Raw genomic sequence first — 21,755 nt, 5'->3', positions numbered from 1 at the left:
TAATTTTAGAGAGTTAAAATTGAAAAATGGTCAGCCATACAAAGGAGGTTATGGCAAAAAAAATTTAAAAATTTATGAAATAAATTTTATCTTTTATTAATCAAAAAGAGAAATCCCCATTATTAGAGTATTCTAAAAGTGTCATTTTCATTCATGCATAAAAAGATGCATATTGATTAATTTTTAAAAAAGAATGATTTTCAATAGAATTAAATTCTATGAAAGATACTTATTTGATGATTTTTTTATTATGAAAGTGTTACTTTCTTCATTATAGATTTTAATACATAAAATAATGCATAAAAGTATATTTTTTTTAACAAAAGAGTTACTTTCATCATATTGATTTTTTAGCATAAATGTATGCATAAAAGAATATTTTTTTATTATTAAAGTGTTACTTTTATCATTATTGATTTCTATGCATAAAAGTATGCATAAAAGATTTTTTTTTCTTATAAAAGTGCTACTTTTATCATTATTGATTTCTATGCATAAAAGAATATTTTTATTATAAAAGTATTACTTTTATCATAAATTATTTTTATGCATAAACATATACATAAAAAATATTTTTTTTTATTAAAAGTGTGATTTTCATCACAAATGATTTTTATGCATAAACATATGCATAAAAGATTTTTTTTATATTAAAAGTGTGATTTTCATTATAAATAATTTTTATGCATAAACATATGCATAAAAGATATTCTTTTTATATTAAAAGTGTGATTTTTATCACAAATGATTTTTATGCATAAACATATGTATAAAAGATATTTTTTATATATTAAAAGTGTGATTTTTATCATAAATGATTTTTATGCATAAACATATGTATAAAAGATATTGTTTTTTATTAAAAGTGTGATTTTCATCACAAATGATTTTTATGCATAAACATATGCATAAAAGATTTTTTTTATATTAAAAGTGTGATTTTTATCATAAATGATTTTTATGCATAAACATATGCATAAAAGATATTTTTTTATATTAAAAGTATGATTTTTATCATAAATGATTTTTATGCATAAACATATGCATAAAAGATATTTTTTTAATATTAAAAGTGTGATTTTTATCATAAATAATTTTTATGCATAAACATATGCATAAAAGATATTTTTTATATTAAAAGTGTGATTTTCATCTACAAATGATTTTTATGCATAAAAGATATTTTTTTATATTAAAAGTGTGATTTTCATCATTAATGATTTTATGCATAAACATATGCGCATAAAAGAAATTCTTTTATATTAAAAGAGTGATTTTCATCATAGATGATTTATATGCATAAACATATGCATAAAAGAAAGTCTTTCATGATAAAAGAGTGATTTTCAACATAAAGGATTTTTATGATGATAAAAGTGTGACTTTTATCAGAATTGGATTTTATGCATAATTAGATGCATATAGAATCTTTATAATTAAATAAGGGATCTCCTTAATCCTCAGTTTAATTTTCGTAAAAATTAGAAAAATGAATAAGTAGATAATCTGTGTGAGAAGAAATGCTACCATTTCATATTCACTAAGATGGTAATGAGAAAATTCAATTAAACTATCGAAGTCGGAGATCGAGATAAATGATTATTTTATTCCTCATAAGAAATTCATGTTTTAGAAATCTGTAAGCAAATATTCGTCGAACGAAATTTAGAAAAAGAGAAATTGAAATAGTACCTTTCGAGAAAGATAGTTTAGGAAGAACCTTTCCAGACCCAAACTCTGATTCAAACTATTGACCAAGACCTAATTCCTTCGTCAATGACGATGTGCTCAGTTCTTAAAAAATGCACTCAAAACACCCACCGAATCTGAAACTAAGTTAAGACTTTTGATTTTGATCTGAGGATCAAGTTAACAGAATTCGAGGAATTCTGTTTGGAATGCAGACCTGGATCTAGAAGTATTGAGATACGGATTTAAGATTATTCATGGTTTTGAAACAAAATCAAAACTGAAAACTTGCATAGAAACCATGTTTTCTTAAAGGACTGTCTTATGCCAGAATGCTAGAGGGAGCATTTGGCATATATGTTTATCTAAGGGAAGTTCGGTTGCAACAGCTGGCGAGGAGTGTTAGAGGGACAGCTCACGCGGTAAAAACCTGCCCAGGTCTTGACCAGCCTGGGTATGGTGAAAAATGGTGTGCTTCCGGTACGATAGGCGAGGGCCGACGAAGCGATCCCTGAGTGAAGTACCAAGACACCTAAGGAGGATCCTTGAGGGTTCTGACCAAGTGATGCACGGGCTCGCGGTGCTTAGGACACCCATTCGTATATTGAGGAAGATATATATATGTATGTTGACGAAGTGATTATTGTAATCTGTATTATTACTGGATCTCGTTGGCTGACCAACTGGTCCCAACGGAGAGTCCAGAGTGGTACTGTTTTTGTGAAACAAGGGATTGAATGGAAATTTTGAATTATGAAATCTATGATCATATCTGTTTTGTCAATGGATTATTTTTATATTAAAGTTTTAAAGAGGAGTGTGTGCGTACCTGTTTTCTAAAGCTAAAGTTAAGAAAGACATTTCAGTTATGGGGTGGGTGAGTACTTGTTTGGTTCTACCGATTCCAGTGGTAGGGTGGTGGCTAACCCATGGGCCGGATGGGGTTAGGCTGGAATCAGTGGAGTTTTAATAATCAAACTGAAAAATCTTAGGATTACGTTAGGATTCGAGTAGTTAGTTAATTCCCTGATAAATTCTCAATTGAGTGAATCAACGGCTGTGCCTGATCTTGATTAGAAAAAAAGCGTTGAAATTACTCAGATGATCAAAATTATCAGTGATAGTTTCCTTCTATCTAGTTTATTCAGGTGAAGGATAGTTTAGAATTGATCTCATTAGAAAAATTCGTTAAGAAAATTCAAAAAGGTGGAATCGTCCCTGCTTTCCGGGCATGAAAAATTTTCCCGGTTTCGGTTTTTGGAGTGACCACCAGCCTAGTCTCGTACCCGGATATTCGTGGGCGAGGCCCTGAGTGAGAAACCCTGCCCCGCGCATGAGGGGGCTGCTTCCGCTGTCAGCTAACGGGAGTCCGGTGCGCGGAGGGGAAAGAGAGATCTCACAATTGGTATCAGAGCCTTGATAAAAGCTAATAAAGATAAATAAATTCTTATCAAAAATTGATATAAAAACTCAAAAAAAGCATTTTCATAATGTATTTTCATTCCATAAGCTTCTTTAATGAAGAATTTTTAATCAAAGAAATTGTTTTTATAGATGGAAGTTCCCTATTTATCTGGTATTCCCGACCTCACCTAGTCTCAAGATATGACTGCGTTCGCCTTCGAGCATCTCATTTCTTCTGCTTCAACTTGAACAAGCCGAGCAAGACTCGCACGCCATTTCGAGGATTTATATTTTCCTAACCCAATGCAGAGACTACAGCATAAGTGGTTTGCAGAGCAATATGTCCACGCCTCTTGTGACCGTCGTGCAATGCTGTGGCAGAACCTCTCATTGGCTATGATTCTGTTAAAGCTGAAAATGGTGCGTGGCGTCATTCTATATCATTCGACGCCTTAGAATTTCAGACTGCCAAGTCTACAGATTCCTTAGTTATTTTATTCCTAAGGAGAAAATAATAGCTCCCTTGTCAGTAAGTGAACGTTTGTATCAGGGCATGGCTAGGACCTAGTACTGTCGTCTTATGCGACTCCCGGAGATTTTGAATTCTGGAGCCGAGCTGCTCTATGTACATATTGCAACTTTTATATAAATAAAGAAATGTTTCTGGAGAAAAATTCCCTGTTGAATAAGTGATTGTTTACGCACACGATCTAATAAAGAAAAATCTGTTATCGGACATATGTCATAGATCTCCAATAAAATCATTGTCTTGTTTAAGAAATTGTTTTCCGAACCTCTTAAGTCTAGGATCTCGTGGATGATATCAAAATAAAAATTTAATAATATATAAATTTTTGGCAGAATCATAAGACGAGGAAACCGTGGCCGTCAGCCAGACCCTCTCTCTGAAGACGACGAGCTTGACCCTGATGTTCGCAAGGCTCTTCATAGGACTCAGCCAGGACCCTTCAAAGGAGAAAAATCAAGCTGACATACACTGTCCCAATGGAACCATTTCCTTCCATGACCTTCACGGGAACAAATTTCAAGGAACTGGAGTTTTCGTGTTACTGTTTTTGTGAAACAAGGGATTGAATGAAAATTTTGAATTATGAAATCTGTGATCATATATGTTTTGTCAATGGATTATTTTTATATTAAAGTTTTAAAGAGGAGTGTGTGCGTACCTATTTTCTAAAGCTAAAGTTAAGAAAGGCATTTCAATTATGGGTGGGTGAGTACTTGTTTGGTTCTACCGATTCCAGTGGTAGGGTGGTGGCTAACCCATGGGCTGGATGGGGTAGGCTGGAATCAGTGGAGTTCTAATAATCAAACTGAAAAATCTTAGGATTACGTTAGGATTCGAGTAGTTAGTTAATTCCCTGATAAATTCTCAATTGAGTGAATCAACGGCTGTGCCTGATCTTGATTAGGAAAAAAGCATTGAAATTACTCAGATGATCAAAATTATCAATGATATTTTCCTTCTATCATCTGGTTTATTCAGGTGAAGGATAGTTTAGAATTGATCTCGTTAGAAAAATTCGTTAAGAAAATTCAAAAAGGTGGAATCGTGCTATATTTAACTGGACTTTCACTTTGGTTTTTATGTTGCTAATATCTGAAGAATAACACCTATCCAACCTGGCTTTCCTTAGCTGGTTACCATGTCTCCCATTTCCCCAGGTAAATTCATGGTCACATGCCATATCATGCAAGGCATGGATGCCTTTCAAGTCCATCCATCTAACCCATTCTTCCCCTCTAATAGTTTGCCCCAAGTTTAATAATGTCCTGCGAGGATTCAACCATATTGAAGTCCCCTACTATGAGGATAATCGGCTCCACAAAATACATCAAAGATTCCCACAGTTGTGGTTTGGATATAGCCAGACCCGTTGCATAGATGAAGATAAGAATAGACTTCAGTTCCAAATGTACTGCAACCCATCAATTTTGGGAATCAGTTTTCTAATGTTTATAAAATGGCATCCAATATTTACAGATACCCAAGTCTTTTGTTCTTTTTTCTGTGGGAAGCAGGGAAGTCATGCCTCCAACTTGAGACTGCCTTCTCTTTAGGGCAAGCGAGTTAACTTTGTTTTGCCCAGCATTTCTAATATTTTGGTTAACCATAGACAGAGATGTTGGTTTTTTCATTTCCCCCACTAATAGATATTCTTCTTCAGCTTGGAGGGCCCAGGGTCTAGGTTAATCCGAGAGCATCTTGGAAGTCCATTTCTTCAACCTCTTTTTCTAGATCACTATCCTAGATTTGAGTATTGGGGACTTCTTCGTCCTCCACCTCACTTGAGGAAAACTTGATAATTTGTGTGGGGTCTGAAATATCTACCAGCAGAGGGGAGAACCTGTTAAAGTTCCTCCTTCTTGGTTGGTTTCTAAGGAGCTGAGGGCATCCCTGCCCTCTTCCTCTCCTCCCAATGGACTGAAAGCCTTGGTTGTCTTCTTTGGGTTCCACTTGTGGCAGTGGTAGGAATTTAACTGGACAATTTTTAATGAAATGGTCCTTCGAACCACAGTGGAAACATGTATTGGGAACATTCTTGAAGACCAGGGGTTGATCTAAAGTGACACCTATGCCTAAGTTAATGAGACGATAGAGTTAGGAAGTTTCTTTTACTCGGATCTATTTCTACCAAAGCTTGTGGGTGCCATCGGGGATTTAGTTCTACATTAGCTCTAACCCCCAACAATCTACTGATGACTGGTTCTAGGAGAAGTTTAATTAAGGGGTGTAGATGCATCGGTAGGTTAGGAAGCTCTACCCGAATGGGACAAAATGTTGGTTTAGGGCCTACAATGAAAAAATCAGGAGACCACAGGAACATCGATAGGGGAGAATTCCTAAGGACCCATTGGCCAGCCCCCCTAGGGCATTCAGAGCCATCCCTTCCTCTCTAAACACGAAGAAGCAGTAGTTATTCAGCAAGTACTATAAGGCCTCCAGAGGACCAATTATTTCTTAGCAAGGTCTTGAATACCTGTACTGGAGGTCGTGGACCATAGCACAGACCTATTAGTGCTATGGACTGGTAAGTTCATTGCCACTCTTGAACCATATTAGTAGGGAGAGTGATAGAAAGCAAGCAGAAACCATATTAGTAGGGGGAGTCAATTTCATCCATGCACTTGGCTTCAGTGTCGCAGGTTGAACCAAGGGAGGTCCCTCAAGATGTGCGGCCATTAAGACTAGCAAAGGGCCCCCCGCTTCTCAGTGTTGTAAACCAGCAAAGGGCCAGAGGGAGAAAAGGGAGCTTTGACGAAACCCCAAGTCATAGGTTTTCCTACATCGCAGATGTGACTCTCTCTCTCTCTCTCTCTCTCTCTCTCTCTAACGTGCAAGAGAATCCCTAGTAGGTGGTATGTAGTTGACTTTCTTCCTACTATGGCTGTGTATGGAGAGAGAAATCTTAGATGGGTTGACAAAACTACCATAGCGAGCGTGTATTGGGCATACAAAGATGACACAGAAAATGAGGTGAGGTAAGCATACAGAGAGAACACAAAATACAGTTAAGCTAATGAGAACTCCAAGTTTCGAGAGTCCTACTGAGCATGCCAAATTTTAATGTACATGCAACAGGGTTGGTTACCCAGCACACTAAGTGATTGCCTCTCTCTCTGAACAGTATGTCCGGAATCCTCACTTCTCACAAGAGATACATAAGATAGACAGAGTGAAACACAATGCAGAGGAGACGAGAATTCAAAGAGAAACGAGACACTTGTACTACTATGGGAACACTGATACAAGCCATCACTATACCATGCACACTCAACAGTGGTCACAGTGTAATGAGAGAGACGAGGCGTAGTTCAGTGGAATACAAGTGACTATAGAATATGCTACAAAGTGGGAGAAGAGGTGTGCAGGAACATCTGAGAGATAGAAGCTGCTAGAGACCAGCAAGGACAGGAGCAAACATGCACACAGGCTCGGTCATGTGCTCATATAGGCCTGCAGTGGAGTAGGTGGCATCTACTATCTCTAGAGATGCCCTCGGCATGGCATAGCTAGGTTGTCAGTGGGCGTCTACTATATCTTGAAGATGTCATTAGAGTGACAGTGCAAGTGTCAATGCAACTGGTACATCATCGGCTGCTTCTATTGAGTTGGCCCACTATGGGCACCCTTGGTGGCTACACTATGGCTGATTCATGGTAGCCTTCCCATGTTTAGGTGGCTACTCTCTATGATGAGCAGCATTTGTGTGTACTCCATGCTAATGAGTGCAACCCTAGATTCCCTTCATTGCACATATACTTTTACAATCTTGAAAAAAGAAGATGAAGAATGATATGATTTGTGAACCACCTTATCTAACTATTTTCTTCACAAATAATAATCTCTCTACTAATTCCATGTAGGGTTGTTCTTTGTAAGTTAATTCCAAGCTTGTTTGCGATATAAGCTTAAAATCATTCTTTATATTTTCTTATATTCAGTGTAAGTAGAGGAGGAAGTGTGTGAATAGTACAAAGGAGGAAGTGTGTGAATAGTACAAAGGAGTTAAGTTTCAAAGTTATCTTCAATACAAGGTTAAAATCATTATATATATTTAAGTTCTCAAATGTTTGAGTATGAAGTCAATGCGAGAATTTATGTAATATGTTACCTTCAAAGAAACCAAGAATGAGGGTGGTCAATGCAAAGAAGATCTAAGCTTACAATGCCAAGATGGTCTAAACAATATGAACCTAAGGTTATGTGATTCCAAAAAGATTTTCAATAAATCAAAGGTCTTATTTAATTATTTCTAGTGGAGTGCATTTCATAATAAATAACACTTTTGGTATTATACTTCTCACACAACTCAAAGCTTAGATAAGATAACAAATGGTTGTGATGCTTTTCACATAGTATACAATTTAGACCACACATTGTGTTTATTTGTTTCTAGGAAATTACCTACTAATAACCAAAAGTTTCTTGTGAAGTATTTAACTATTCTTTTACACTCAAGAAACTCCTAGTACTTTATTATTAGTTTGGTTGCTCAAACTTCCAAGTGTTAGCTCATGTGGTTTGAACGTTGTCTTGTTATACATGTCCTATTTCCACACATTTGGATGAGACAACACCAAAAAGGAGGCCATTCTGTGTAGCACCTGTACACACAATATGTGTAGCAGCTCATTGTTTATTTCTATACATTCACCGATTGTTCCTGACAAATTCTTAGGAGTTTTTAATGGTGTGGGAAATAGCCGAGTAGATAAGGCGACGATATTTCTTCCATTGAACACAGGTTCGATTGTGACCCACCCCTCCCCTCACTTCACAAAGGGGTGAAAGCAAAAGTGTGTTTTCTTCCATAGAAAAAAAAAACGGGCCTTAGCTTTAAATAGCCTTAGCTTTTCGTGGGCTAGTAGGAATAGGGTCTGAACCAAAAGGGGAGCCATGTGAGATAAACCAACAGTTCATCTAATTAATTTTCTTTTTTTAGGCCAAGCCATAACAATAATCGAATTAGCTTTACTTCATCTAATTTTCTTTTTGTAGCCCAAGCCATAACAATAATCCAATTAGCTTTAATGTTTTTCAAAAGGAAATTTGGGCCAATATATGTTATCAGATCCGAGAAAAGAAAGGCTTCTATGTATATTAGAGAGCATAATTAATTAAGGCGCACATGATACATCCTCGAAACCCATCTTAGCTTCATATACAAAAACAAAAGATCTAGTGATGGTGTTTAGCCTCCTTCTCGGCGTCTTTCTTGTCGTGATGCTCGTGCACAGCAAAAGCACCAGATCCAACGGCTACGGCTCCAGCGATGGCTTCGCCAATGTGGTGCTTGTGGGCATGCTCGGGGTCCTTCTTGGCCTGGTGCTTCTCAAACTATCAACAGCAGAAAAAAACACACACAGACAGAAGCTCTGATCAAGCATATGGTACTGCAAATCCACAGCAGATTGCGGCAGGCAAGCTTAAACGCTAGATCATTAGTGATACTGCAAATTACAGCAGATTACTGCACCTCACAGCAAATCCACAGCAGATTGAGGCAGGCAAGCTTAAAGGCGAGATCATTAGTGATACTGACGATATTATTACTGATAATTAATGATATTTACCATAGCCACGGCCCCCCCGAGGAGGGCACCGGCCTCTGCGAGGTGCTCCTTGGTGGCGTGCTTCTTGATCTCCACCTTGGCGTCGTAGGGCTTGCCGTCCACGGTAGTTGAGGTGGCATACACCTCCGTGCTCTCCACAACCACCTCCTGGTCATCTTCTGGCTTCTTCTTGTCGTGGTGCTGGAAGAGCCCACGGTCACGACTCTCCGCCATGCGATCTGATAATAATCAGCAGAAACAGCTGAAGTGTATGGTTTGCTATAGCTAGAAAACGTAGATCTAACTCTGCACGAGGAGAGGCTTGTGGATCATTAGTGTCAGGAAGCCAGCTCTCCTTTATAGGCCTCTAGACTGTCGTGGTGAGACGCGTACCACTTCGTTCTAACCCCTCAATTTCCATCAACACGGTCCCCACGCGCTCCCTACTTTTTGTCACCTCCCCTTTACTTTTCCTCTTCCACTTGCATATCACTTTTCACATCAAATCCTTTTCACTCTGAAGAAAAAATTGTAATCCACATTGAATTTTTTTAAGATAAAATTTAAAATTGTAATTCTATACAAGCACATTGAATTTATTTATTTATTTTTAATTGCTTCCCCATCAATTTGAAAAGGCTTTTTTGAAAATTGAACAAATTCTAGGCTCCGCTGAACCTATAGTTCCCCAAACCCTATCCTTAACACTTGCTCTTCAATATGCCACACCACCATGATGCACATAGTAGAGCTTGTTCTTGTCTAGGGAAAAAAGGGCTAATTGCTTGCTCATACTGTGAGCAATTGTTTCACCCTTTAATCACAACACCATCTGTGATATTTGCTAAGGTGGTAGCTTCTACTTTAATCTTTTACTGAGGTGGTAGCTCTTGCTTTAATCTTCAATTTCTATCTTGTGTTCTTTACTACATGGTTTGACCATTGGAAAGGACAACTGCAAGGATGCATGGAAACAATAATCCATTCAATGCTTAGGTGGGGCAAACCTATACTACTTTCAAAGTTTCGGTGGAAAACATTTGTACCTAGACAAAATTTTAAAGGATATAATCATATAGGTTTTGAGGCTAGAGATTGGTTGTGACTCCCCATCCACGCTTCTAAATGTAATGGTTTCCCATCCATATTTGTGGGCGTGAGGTTGATGCTAATTATGCATGGTACAACTTATGGCCAACTCTCTATGTGTAAAGAAAGCAATGACTTCTATAGTATCTAATGTTTCTTTAGGGGTTAATACTTTGTAATGTGTAATGTCCTTATAAAGAAGGTAGATATGCATGGATTCATGCACATGTGAGTGGAGTGAAATGGAAAACATCATTTACATATGTGTGCATGAAAGCTAGCTAAGCTTTCATCCCTTTTTACTTGCTTCACTTCTTAACAAGTTGTTATAAGATCTAGAAGGCACGATGACATTCTGAAATCACCATTGATTATGTGGAAGAGTCTTTGTGCATGGCATGGCATATGTTATATATATCCACCGTGGAATTAATTGCAACCTATAAAGGCATATCACCCTCATATTTTGGGAGCTTTGTTATGACTTCATGTAGAAGGTTAGTGAAAACGTTTATCCTTATTAAATCCCAACTATAGGGTTTTCTGTACTTCAAGATATGTGGGCCTTATACATGGTGACATTGTTAATGAAATCAAGTAAAATTATACCCACAAATTGTGCACCTCAATTTTAAGGAAGGTGGTGTGAAAGTTATCCATTCACTTGAATCAAAAGCAAAGTGGACTTTGCTCATAAGGTGAAATTAAACATGCTCAAAAAATATGTTATCCTAAAAACATGATGGAGACCTATTACATTTTCTTATTTTGTACCAAATATTAGTTACATTTTTGTTGATTGAGGTTGCACAACCTCTAAAAATTAAGTCTAGAGCTCCTCAATTATGACACTGTGGGGTGCATAAATATTGAAGTGCAAGGAGAAGAGAGGGAAATGCTCAATTATCACACAATAAAGGGCTTTGACAAAACAAAAATAAGCTTTCACATTGGTGAGGACAATTTGAAGAGAGCATGGGAACAATAGTCCATATTGATTTTATTCTTGGGTTGGACAAACCTATACTATTTCAAAAGTTTTGGAATGTCTACATAGAATTTAAAATGATAAGATCATATAGACTTTGAGGCTAAAAATTGGTTGTGACTCCTACCCATGCTTTTAAAATGATATGGTTGCCCACAATTCATATTTGGGTGTGAGGATGATTAAATGCTTATGCATCATCTAGGAAAAACTATTCTCTCTTATGCTTATGCATCATCTAGGAAACTCTATTCTCTCTTATGCTTATGCCTAAAAGAGAGCTAGAGGGATTTGGGGACTTCTTGAATATGCAAAATTGCCCATCATGCTATATTTCATTGGAAAGGTCTCGAAGAGTAGATTCCAAATGTCCAAACTCCGTTCACTTCTGAGGTGATTTGCAAAAATTTCACCATTAGCTTATTGTTGTAGAGAGAGAATGTGTACAAATCCTTAAAGGGTCCGATTTGAGTCCAAATTTTTCTTAATGAACTATGCATCCTTCCACACTCCTCCACATGCTCTCCACAAGCCTCCACATGCTTCTTTCCTTGCCATTTAATAAAATTACAAAGACATGTTTGCATAAGGCACACAATTATTTTTTATGTTTCACTAATTTTATTTTTCATCTAAGTTACATTATTTGACTCAAATAAATTATTTATGTGGATAAAATATACTTATTTCTAAATATTTCAAATAACTTAACAAATACAATTAAATTTATGTTTTATATACCAAAAATATTTTTTCTTATACAAAATTTATATATATATATATATACACATATATATACATATATACATATATATATACACATTATATACATACATACATACATACATATATATATATATATACACATATATATACATACATACATACATACATACATACATACATACATATATATATATATATATATATATATATATATATATATAGCTTTTTGACAAAATGTGATATTCCCAAGTAAGAGAGAGAGAGAGAGTACATACACATAGATAAGAGATATTCTTGCACAGTGAGTCGTGCTTTGAGGTAATTTTTGTTTTAAATGTCTCAATATAAAGTAGTGTGGCATTCTAAGCTTAAATTGCAATTTTTTTTAATCTAGGATGCCATTCCATCTCCACGTAAGATGGTGTGGATGTTTTAGACTATAACCACACTATTTTGTTTTCACTCACTATAAGAGAATGAAGGCCATAGCTATGAAAGATAATGGTAGAATAGTGAGAGAGTGGCGCAAGTAGTGATATAAATGGCACTAACCATGATGATGTGGCTATTTTATACATATACATACGACTATACATGTAGCTACTAGTGTGGTTGTGTCGTGTGTGTAGCCACATGCATAGCCTTGTTGATTGGGAAATAATTGGATTCTCCTGCCTGGGCATTATAGTACTCTCGTTGCATGACCTACCTACCTTTTCGTCCTTTATATGATTCATCTTCTTCCCTCCTTGCTCTTCCACAAGCATAGTGCTCTTAATCAAAAGGTATGTGTGTCTTCTCCCTTCTATACTTTTAAATCAAAATGTTTATATTTTCTATGTACTTTACCATTCCTTCTCTCCAATTCCTCTCTCTATTTATTTATTATTATTTCTTGTGTGTGTGATTTTCTGTTAAGGTAAAGAATCTCTAGGACATGCTCTCTTTGGCTAACTCTTATAGTAAGGTCCAACCTTAAACCTAATGCTCTAGTTTATGTTTTTTTGGGTTCTATGCTTAGGTTTTAGGTATGAGCTTTCTACTTTATACTCTATGCATAGAGTATATAATGCATATTTGTTTTCATATAACCCATGTTTCTTTGATGCATGTTTCTTTAAAGTGTATAGGTCTTTCATCTATCTCCCTCTCCATTCTCTTATGATAAGCTCTAAACTTATTGCTATTTTCTTTGATACCACATCATCTGACCTCCTGCTATGGGAATAATTTTTTTCACATGCATGAGAGCTCTCTATGAGCTCTATGCATGTAATTCATGCATGGAGGGCTCTACCTTATGGATATCTCTCTCTATAAATGTATAGAGTGCTCTCTATGCATGCATAGAATTCTCTCTATTCATGCATAGGGCTCTCTATGAGCTCTATGCAAGAGCTCTACCAAATGCATGATAGCTCTATGTTGTATAAGGTAGATCTCTATGCATAGAGTAATCTTTATGCATGTATAAGATATTTATGAGCCCTATGCATGCATAGAGTGCTCTCTATACATGCATAGGGATCTCTATGAACTCTATGCAAGAGATCTACCAAATACATGAGAGTTCTATGCATAAATATAGCACTATGCATAAGGTAGAGCCTTTATGCAAATGCATAAAGAGCTCTACCAAATGCATGAGAGCTATTCATAGAGCTCTCTTTGAGCTCTATGCATAAGATAGAGCCCTTACACATTTTCATAGAGGTTCATACTAAATGCATTAGAGCTATATGCATTTATACCTTATGCATAAAGATCTATTTGAGCTCTATGCATAAGATAGAGCCCTTCTACATTTTTATAGAGAGATCTACCAAATTCATGATAGCTCTATATGTATTTACACAAGGGCTCTTACCTTATGCATAGAGCTGAGCTATCTATGTATTTGGATTTTTGGAAGATCTCTTATCTTATATATAGAACTCTCACTGAGCTCTATGCATAAAGGTAGAGCCCTACTACAAATTCATAAAGTGCTCTACCAAATGCATGAGATCTCTATGCATTTTATAAGGGATTTTACCTAATGCATAAATAGCTCTCTTTGACCTCTATGCAAAAGGGTTCATAGCTTATGCAAAGAGATCTACCAAATACAAGAGTTGTATCCATAAGACTCTTAGCTTATTACCATTTGTGTAAGGGCTCTTAGCTTATATGCATTTTTTAAGGGCTCTTACCTACATAGAGCTAAGGGCTCTTACCTGCATAGAGCTAAGGGCTCTTAGCTTATATGCATTTTTTAAGGGCTCTTACCTACATAGAGCTAAGGAAGTGGCCCTTATGCATTTGCATAGGGCTCTACCAAACACAGGAGAGCTCTTTATGCATTTGCATAAGGGCTCAACGTTATGCATATATCTCTATGAATTTTTATAAGGAATCTTACCTAATGCATAGATCTCTATGCATTTTCATAAGGAATCTTACCTTATGCATTTTCATAAGGAATCTTATCTTATGCATAGAGTCTCTATGAATTTTTATATCTCTATGAATTTTTATAAGGAATCTTACCTAATGCATAGATCTCTATGCATTTTCATAAGGAATCTTACCTTATGCATTTTCATAAGGAATCTCATCTTATGCATAGAGTCTCTATGCATTTTCATAAGGCATCTTACCTTATGCATAGATCTCTCTTTTAGCTCTATGCATAAGGTAGATCCCTTGCATTTGTATGAGGTATCTACCTTATGCATACATCTCTCTTGAGATCTATGCATAGACCTATCTTTGATCTCTATGCATTTGCATAATGGCTCTTACCTTATGTATAGATCTCTCTCTGAGCTCTATGTATAAGGTAGATCCCTTATATAAATGCATAGAGGGCTCTACCAAATGCATGAGGTATATATGCATTTACATAAGGGATCTTACCTTATGTATAGAGATTTCTTTGGGCTCTATGCATTTACATAAGGACTCTTATCTTATGCATAAATATCTCTATGAGATTTGTGCATAGAGCTCTATGCATTTGCATAAGGGCTCTCACCTTATACATAAAGATCCCTTTGAGCTCTACACATAAGGTAGAGTCCTTATATAAATGCATAGAGGGCTCTAGTAAATTCATGAGAGCTCTATGAATTTTCATAAGGGATCTTACCTTATTATGCATAGACCTCTTTCTGAGCTCCATGCATAAGGTAGAGCCCTTATGTATTTGCATAGAGGGCTCCACCAAATGCATGAGATCTCTCTATGCATTTTTAAAATGGCTCTTACCTTATGCATATTTATTTTCATATAAATCATTTTTTTTTAATGTGTAGGTCTTTCATCTATCTTATGTGGCCTCTATTCCCTTCTCCATTCTCCACAGTAAGATCCAAACCAAATGCTCTCTCTTTTTTTTGTTGTCCTAGCCATTTCTCAAACAAGGAGTGGGGAATCGCAGAGAAACAATACAAGGCAGCCCAGAAAACCATGCACAACAAAGGCATCATCTCAACGTAAATTCGTTTACGATGGGGCCCTCAAACTACGATTTGAGTGGGAAATCCACCTTTTGTGCAAAATTTATAAGTATCATCACTTTTTTTTCGATTGATCTTTTTGTCTTATGCATAGAATTGCTTAAGATGCTCAAAGATTTTTTTCTAGAAAGAACAAGCAAATGGCTCGGCCAATAAAAGAAGAATATGTCCATCATTGAAGACATAATAAGAGAGAAACATAGCAATGGCTTCTTAAAAAGGGGGTAACAGTTCAAGCTCCTATTGAGGTGAATTTTATAGTATATCATATTCTCTCTAATTATTTCTAACAAAATTATAGTTCTCTATGTAAAATATTTTTCCTTTTCTATTTGTATAGGATGATGATGAGCAAGATGATGATGATGAGAATGATGATGATGATGATGATGATGATGAGCTTGAGGATGAAGATTAATATGACACTCTTTGATATAGTTTTTTTCAAGAACACATGGTTAAGGACATGATTCCTCTTTTTAGACATATCATATATGTACTTTTGGTATTTTGGATATTAAATGTAATATCTTTCTATGATCTTAATTGTTATGGGATATTTATCTTCTTAATGTGTTTTTACTATGAATGAGGCATGTACTTAAATTTAATTTTGGGGCATCATGTTAGAGATTAATCTCCCCCATCCTACCCCAATTGTTTTGTGATATTTTTTTAGTTCGTAGAGATATAAACATGATTAAAGCATGGTTATAAGCAAGGCTATAATGTGGCCCCTAGCTATGAACTAATATAGTTGCATTGTCAACCACGTTTATAATCGTAACACATGCTTTTTTTTCTCTAGATCCTTTGATTTCTCCTTGCAAATAGAAACACTGATACAACCCCCTATTTCTTATACTGACTTTTTTTAAAAGTGTAAATGAGGTAGGTTGAGCATTCTAACTATGTGTTTGTTCTTGTCTTATATGTGAACCTAATATCTCTACCTAAGGAAGTGTGTGCACACTAGACTATGTGCTTGTTCGTATTGTCTATTTTGAGGATTTTGTCTCTATATGGAATGGTGTAAACATTCTAGATTTATTTTGTGTTTTTATCTAGTGTGAAAATTCTATCTCTATATAAGATAGTGTGTTGTGTGTTTTTATCTACTAGTGTGAACATTCTATATCTATATATAAGATAATGTGTTGTGTGTTTTTATCTAGTGTGAACATTCTATCTCTATATAAAATAGCATTGTGTTATTATCTAGTGTGAACATTCTGTTGCCATATATATAGGCAGTGATGTGTGTAAACACACTTAGGACCACCGGGGCACTTTTTCCCTCTTTAGGAGGTTTTTTCCCCGGCTTGTATATACGCCCATTATTCTAGGGCTAACTTATCTTTGTACATTGACACAATCTAATACACACAGTGTGTTGTGTGCATTCTTGCTTCTTCTTCTCCACGCTTTGTGTGCTTTTCTGCAACCCTGATTCCAACAATTGGTATCAGAGCAGACATCGGCTCCCAGGGCTACGCCGCTAGTACCCTCCGACTCACGTTCTCCGATTAAGGTGAGCTTTCACAAGCGCTTGCAGGTCCCTATACTTTGCAGATAGGTCCGTAGGGCTTTGTGTTCTCAGAAATTGCATCTGAGGTCGTTTCGGGCTCCATTTCTGCATTACAAGTTCTGTACAGGTGTTTTCGTCATTTTGTGCAGAAATTTTGACAATGCAGTTTTTTGCAAAATAGGCATACGTATTCAATTGTGGACTCATGCTACATAGCACGAGTTGTTTTCTGTTCAGTATTTGCTTCATTACAGGTAGCTTTTGCATCAATTTTAGTCAGTGGCCATGGCTGATAACAGCAATGATGTATTTCGCATGTTGTCTGCTAATGTATTTCGTATGTTATCTGCTGTGGGGCTGATGACAAATTGGATGGAGACAGCAACAACTACCCACTTTGGGCATACATGATGCAGCATGTTTTGGTTGCAAAAGGAGTGTGGAACATTGTGCAGGGTATGGATGTACATCCAGGTTCTGTGGATGTAGGATCTGTTGAGGATGTTGCAGGTTTTAGCAGCTCTACTGTTGTTGCTGTTTTACCCACTGCTGAACAAGCTCATTGGGATGGTAAAGATGTGCAGGCTCATGCCTTGATTGCACTTTCTATCAAACGTAACATCACTCCACATATTTGTTCAGCTAAAATAGCAAAACAGGCTTGGGATATTCTAGCTGGTTTGTATGCAGGTCGTAATAACGAGGCAAAAATCTCTTACCTACGTAAAGAGCTAGAATCGAAGATTATGCAGGAAGATGATGACATGAATTTTTTTCTTGCTAAGATTAAAGATCTCAAGGAACAGTTGATTTTTCTACAGGTGAGATTATTCCTGATCATTCTCTTGTGTGCAGACTGTTCTTGATGCTTTACCTGAGTCATATCAGACTTTTGCTTCCACGTGGAGACTTGTTTACTGGAGAATTGTTACTGAGGACAAACCTGATGCTGTCAAGTATGATACTTTAGTCAACAAGCTCCTGCAACAAGAAGCGCAGTCCAGGCAGCAAAATAGGGCTAGGCAGCGTGCAGTTGATCAGGCATTTGTTGCTACCCAGCAAAGAAGAAGTGGTAAGGCAACCCCTTCCACTGTTTCTTCTCCTATTAGTAGGTCTGTAACTTCTTCTCCTTCCACAGGTAGCAATAATAGGTCTGAGAAGGCTCTTGATAAAGGCAAGAAAAAGATCAGGTGCAACTATTGTAAGGCAACTGATCATGTCATTAAGAATTGCTCTAAGCTAAAGGCTAAAGAGGCAAAGAAGAAAGAGTCAAATGCAGCCACAATAGCGGATGCTTCTACAAATGCAAATTCTGCAAATGTTGTGCAGGATACAGAGTGGGCGTTTAGTGTGTATTGCCAGTATGACCCATCTGTACATGATGCATGTTTGGCAGTTTCTATTGACTCTGATGTATGGTATTTTGACAGTGGTGCTACAAAGCACATTACCTCGCATCGTGATATGTTCACTTGTCTTGAGGCTGTCTCTAATGGGAATACTGTCACATGTGCCAATAATGCTTCTTACCCAGTGAAGGGCATTGGTAAAATTATGCTTACTACTATAAATGGCAGCACTTTCACACTTTCAGATGCTTCGTATGTGCCAGGGATAAAGAAGAATCTATTGTCTGTCTCTACGCTTGCTAGACTTGGACTTGTAGTCAAATTTGTGGATGACAGATGTACTGTTCATGATTTGACTTCTGGTGATACGATTATTGCATCTAGCATCTTGTTTCATGGGCTGTATAGGCTCAATTCTTATGACAAGTGTGTGGAAGATTCAGCAAATGCAGTTTCTGATGAAAAGGCAGTTTCAGATGCAAAACTATGGAATGCTCGTTTTGGTCATTTGAACTTTGCTAGTTTGCTGCGTTTGCAGAAATTTGATATGGTTGCTTCATTGCCCCCTCTTGAGGCACCATTAAAACATGTTTGTGAAGGCTTTATTTTGGACAAAATGCAGTGTTCTGCGTTTCCAAAGGATGGTTCTGTGCGGGTCACTCGCAAATTACAACTTGTACATAGTGATGTATGTGGGCCTATGCAAACTCCATCATTTGGTAAACACTTGTACTTCGTGACTTTCATTGATGATTACTCAAGGCATGCATGGGTATATCCACTGAAGGCAAAGTCCGAAGTGTTTTTATGCTTCAACAGTTTTTGCTTATGGTTGAAAATGTATCCAATTGTACTATGGGCACCCTCCGTTCTGATCGAGGGGGGGAGTACATGTCTAAAGAGTTTGATGCATTTCTGGCTAGTCGTGGGATAAAACACCAATGTACAGTGCCGTATGTCCCTCAGCAAAATGGTGTTGCTGAGAGGAAAAATAGGTCACTTATGGAGATGGCATGATGTATGGTCAAGAGCCAAGCTTTGCCACATGCATTTTGGCTTGAGGCTGTCATGTGTGCTGCATATGTACTCAACAGGTGTCCCACTAAAAGGCCTTGCAGTCTGTTACTCCATACGAAGCTTGGCATGGCAGGAAGCCTTCTATTGGTCACTTGCGTGTCTTTGGTTGCTTGGCCTATGCTTTAGTGTCTGTGCAACAACGTAGAAAATTGGATGATAAGGCTGTCAAATGCATTTTTGTTGGTTACAGTGCTAAGAGCAAGGGTTATAGATTGTATCATCCGCAGTCAAAGCATATCTTGATTAGTCGAGATGTTGTTTTTGTGGAAGATGCTGTGCAGCCTTTGTTATCATGTATCAAAGAGACAGGTGTGAGCTCACGGGATGTATTTGATACGTATCAAAGAGACAGGTGTGAGCTCACGGGATGTATTTGATACGTATCACAGAGACAGGTGTGAGCTCACGGGATGTATTTGATACGTTGTTGCCTCTATTTTACAGGTGGGAATCCAAATGTAAGTCCTAATGAGGCAAATATTCAGCCTATGCAGATTTCAAACGACATCATAGATCAGCCTATTTCTGATGCAGATTTACAGATGTAATTTATGAGGATAGGGCTGAAAATGAGTAGGCTAGAGGTATGCCTAAATGGCTGGTGCAAACCTTGCGTGATAGTAAAATTGATGCACCCATTTCTAGTCGTACTCGTTTAGGTTTTCAGCATGCCTCTTATGCATCAGATTGTTATGCTTTGGCTGTGTCTAGTATGTGTGAAGAGGAAGAACCTCTTTCATTTGATGAGACACAAAAATCAGAAAATTGGTTGGCTACAATGCAAAGTGAATGTGATGCTATAATGAAGAATGATACATGGTCTTTGTGTGTTTTGCCTATTGGTAAAAAGGTCATTGGATGTAAGTGGGTTTTTAAGTTAAAAAGAAAGCCAGATGGCAGTGTTGATCGCTATAAGGCTAGACTTATTTTGCAAAGGGGGTTATGCTCAAGAAAAGGGCATTGATTTTGATGAGACCTTTGCTCCCACTTGTCGTATGACTACCATTCGTAGCATTTGTGCATTGGTAGCTCATAATGGTTGGAATGTACATCAATTGGACATAAAGACTCCGTTCTTGAATGGAGATTTGCATGAGGAGGTGTATGCATTGCAGCCTCGTGGTTTTGTTCAAAGAGGGCAGGAAAACAAAGTGTGCAGGTTGAAAAAGGCTTTGTATGGTTTAAAGCAAGCTCCACAAGCTTGGTATGAAAAGATACATGCATATTTGACTGCACATGGTTTTCAGAATAGTCCAACAGAAAGCACTTTGTATGTTAAATGTGTGGATGATGTACATCTAATCATTGCTCTCTATGTCGATGACATGCTGCTCACAGGACAAAATGAGAGTCATATTGCTGATTTTAAGGCTGATTTGAATGCCTCTTTTGAGATGTCAGATTTGGGGCATTTGCATCATTATTTGGGGATACAATTTAAGCAGTGTAATGGAGGTATTGCTTTGTGTCAGACAAAGTATATTGAGACATTGTTGCAGAGATTTAGCCTTGAAGACTTCAAGCCTATTGCTACTCCAATGGAGACAAGTTTGAAGTTGAGTCTTTCATGATGCTGGAGATCACTTTGATGTCACACTCTATCAGATAGCTATTGGTTGCCTCATTTATGTATACATTACGAGGCCGGACATTCAGTTTGCAGTCTCACAGGTGAGCAGGTTTATGCATAGCCCAGGGTCTCAGCATTGGAAGGCAGTTAAACGCATCTTTCGCTATACTTGAGTGGCACCATACATCTTGGGTTGTTTTAACCCAAGGGGGATCGTTGTCGCCAGATTTACATGCTTTTTCGGACTCAGATTGGGTTGGTTGCTATGACACAAGAGTGTCCACAAGTGGATTTTGTTTCATGCTCGATAGCTCATGCATATCTTGGTTGAGCAAGAAGTAACCTACTGTGGCCACTTCTAGTTGTGAAGCTGAGTACAGGGCAGCTTTCACAGCTACGATTGAGTGTGTGTGGCTCAGACGGCTTATGGCTGACTTGGGTGTTGGACAAGAGTCTGCCACCTCTATCTACACTAATAGTCAGAGCGCATTGGTAGTTGCAAGAAACCCAGTTTTTCATGCTCGCATAAAGCACATTGAGGTGCATTATCACTATGTCAGGGAGAGACTCTCAGCACCACAGGAGAGATCAACTTGGCATATGTGTGAGATTCCCGTCCCCACCTCGTATAACGGATTCTGGGGTGCTAGCAGCAGAAGTAGCTCTTCTTGCGCACGGGGCAGGGTCCCACACTTAGGGCCTCGCCCACGGATATCCGGACAAGAGACTAATCCGTCGGTTTTCCAAAACCGAACCC

At 37.4% G+C, this 21,755-nt stretch overlaps 1 protein-coding gene across 1 annotated transcript; it reads right to left on the bottom strand.

The window, feature by feature from the left end:
- Positions 1-8,697: 8,697 nt before the first annotated feature.
- Positions 8,698-9,553, bottom strand: LOC147610556 (uncharacterized). The gene is made up of 2 exons (XM_086786648.1): positions 9,193-9,553; positions 8,698-8,956 (listed from the first exon to the last, which is right to left on the bottom strand). The coding sequence occupies exons 1-2, from the start codon at positions 9,403-9,405 to the stop codon at positions 8,798-8,800; spliced, it is 372 nt and encodes a 123-aa protein (XP_086642774.1). The 5' UTR covers positions 9,406-9,553; the 3' UTR covers positions 8,698-8,797.
- Between the last annotated feature and the right edge of the window lie 12,202 nt (positions 9,554-21,755).

Source organism: Cibotium barometz, chromosome 49, assembly GCF_041138505.1.
Source record: "Cibotium barometz isolate CiBa-2024 chromosome 49, ASM4113850v1, whole genome shotgun sequence".
Lineage (NCBI taxonomy): Eukaryota > Viridiplantae > Streptophyta > Polypodiopsida > Cyatheales > Cibotiaceae > Cibotium > Cibotium barometz.
This window is presented reverse-complemented; position numbering and strand designations above follow the sequence as displayed.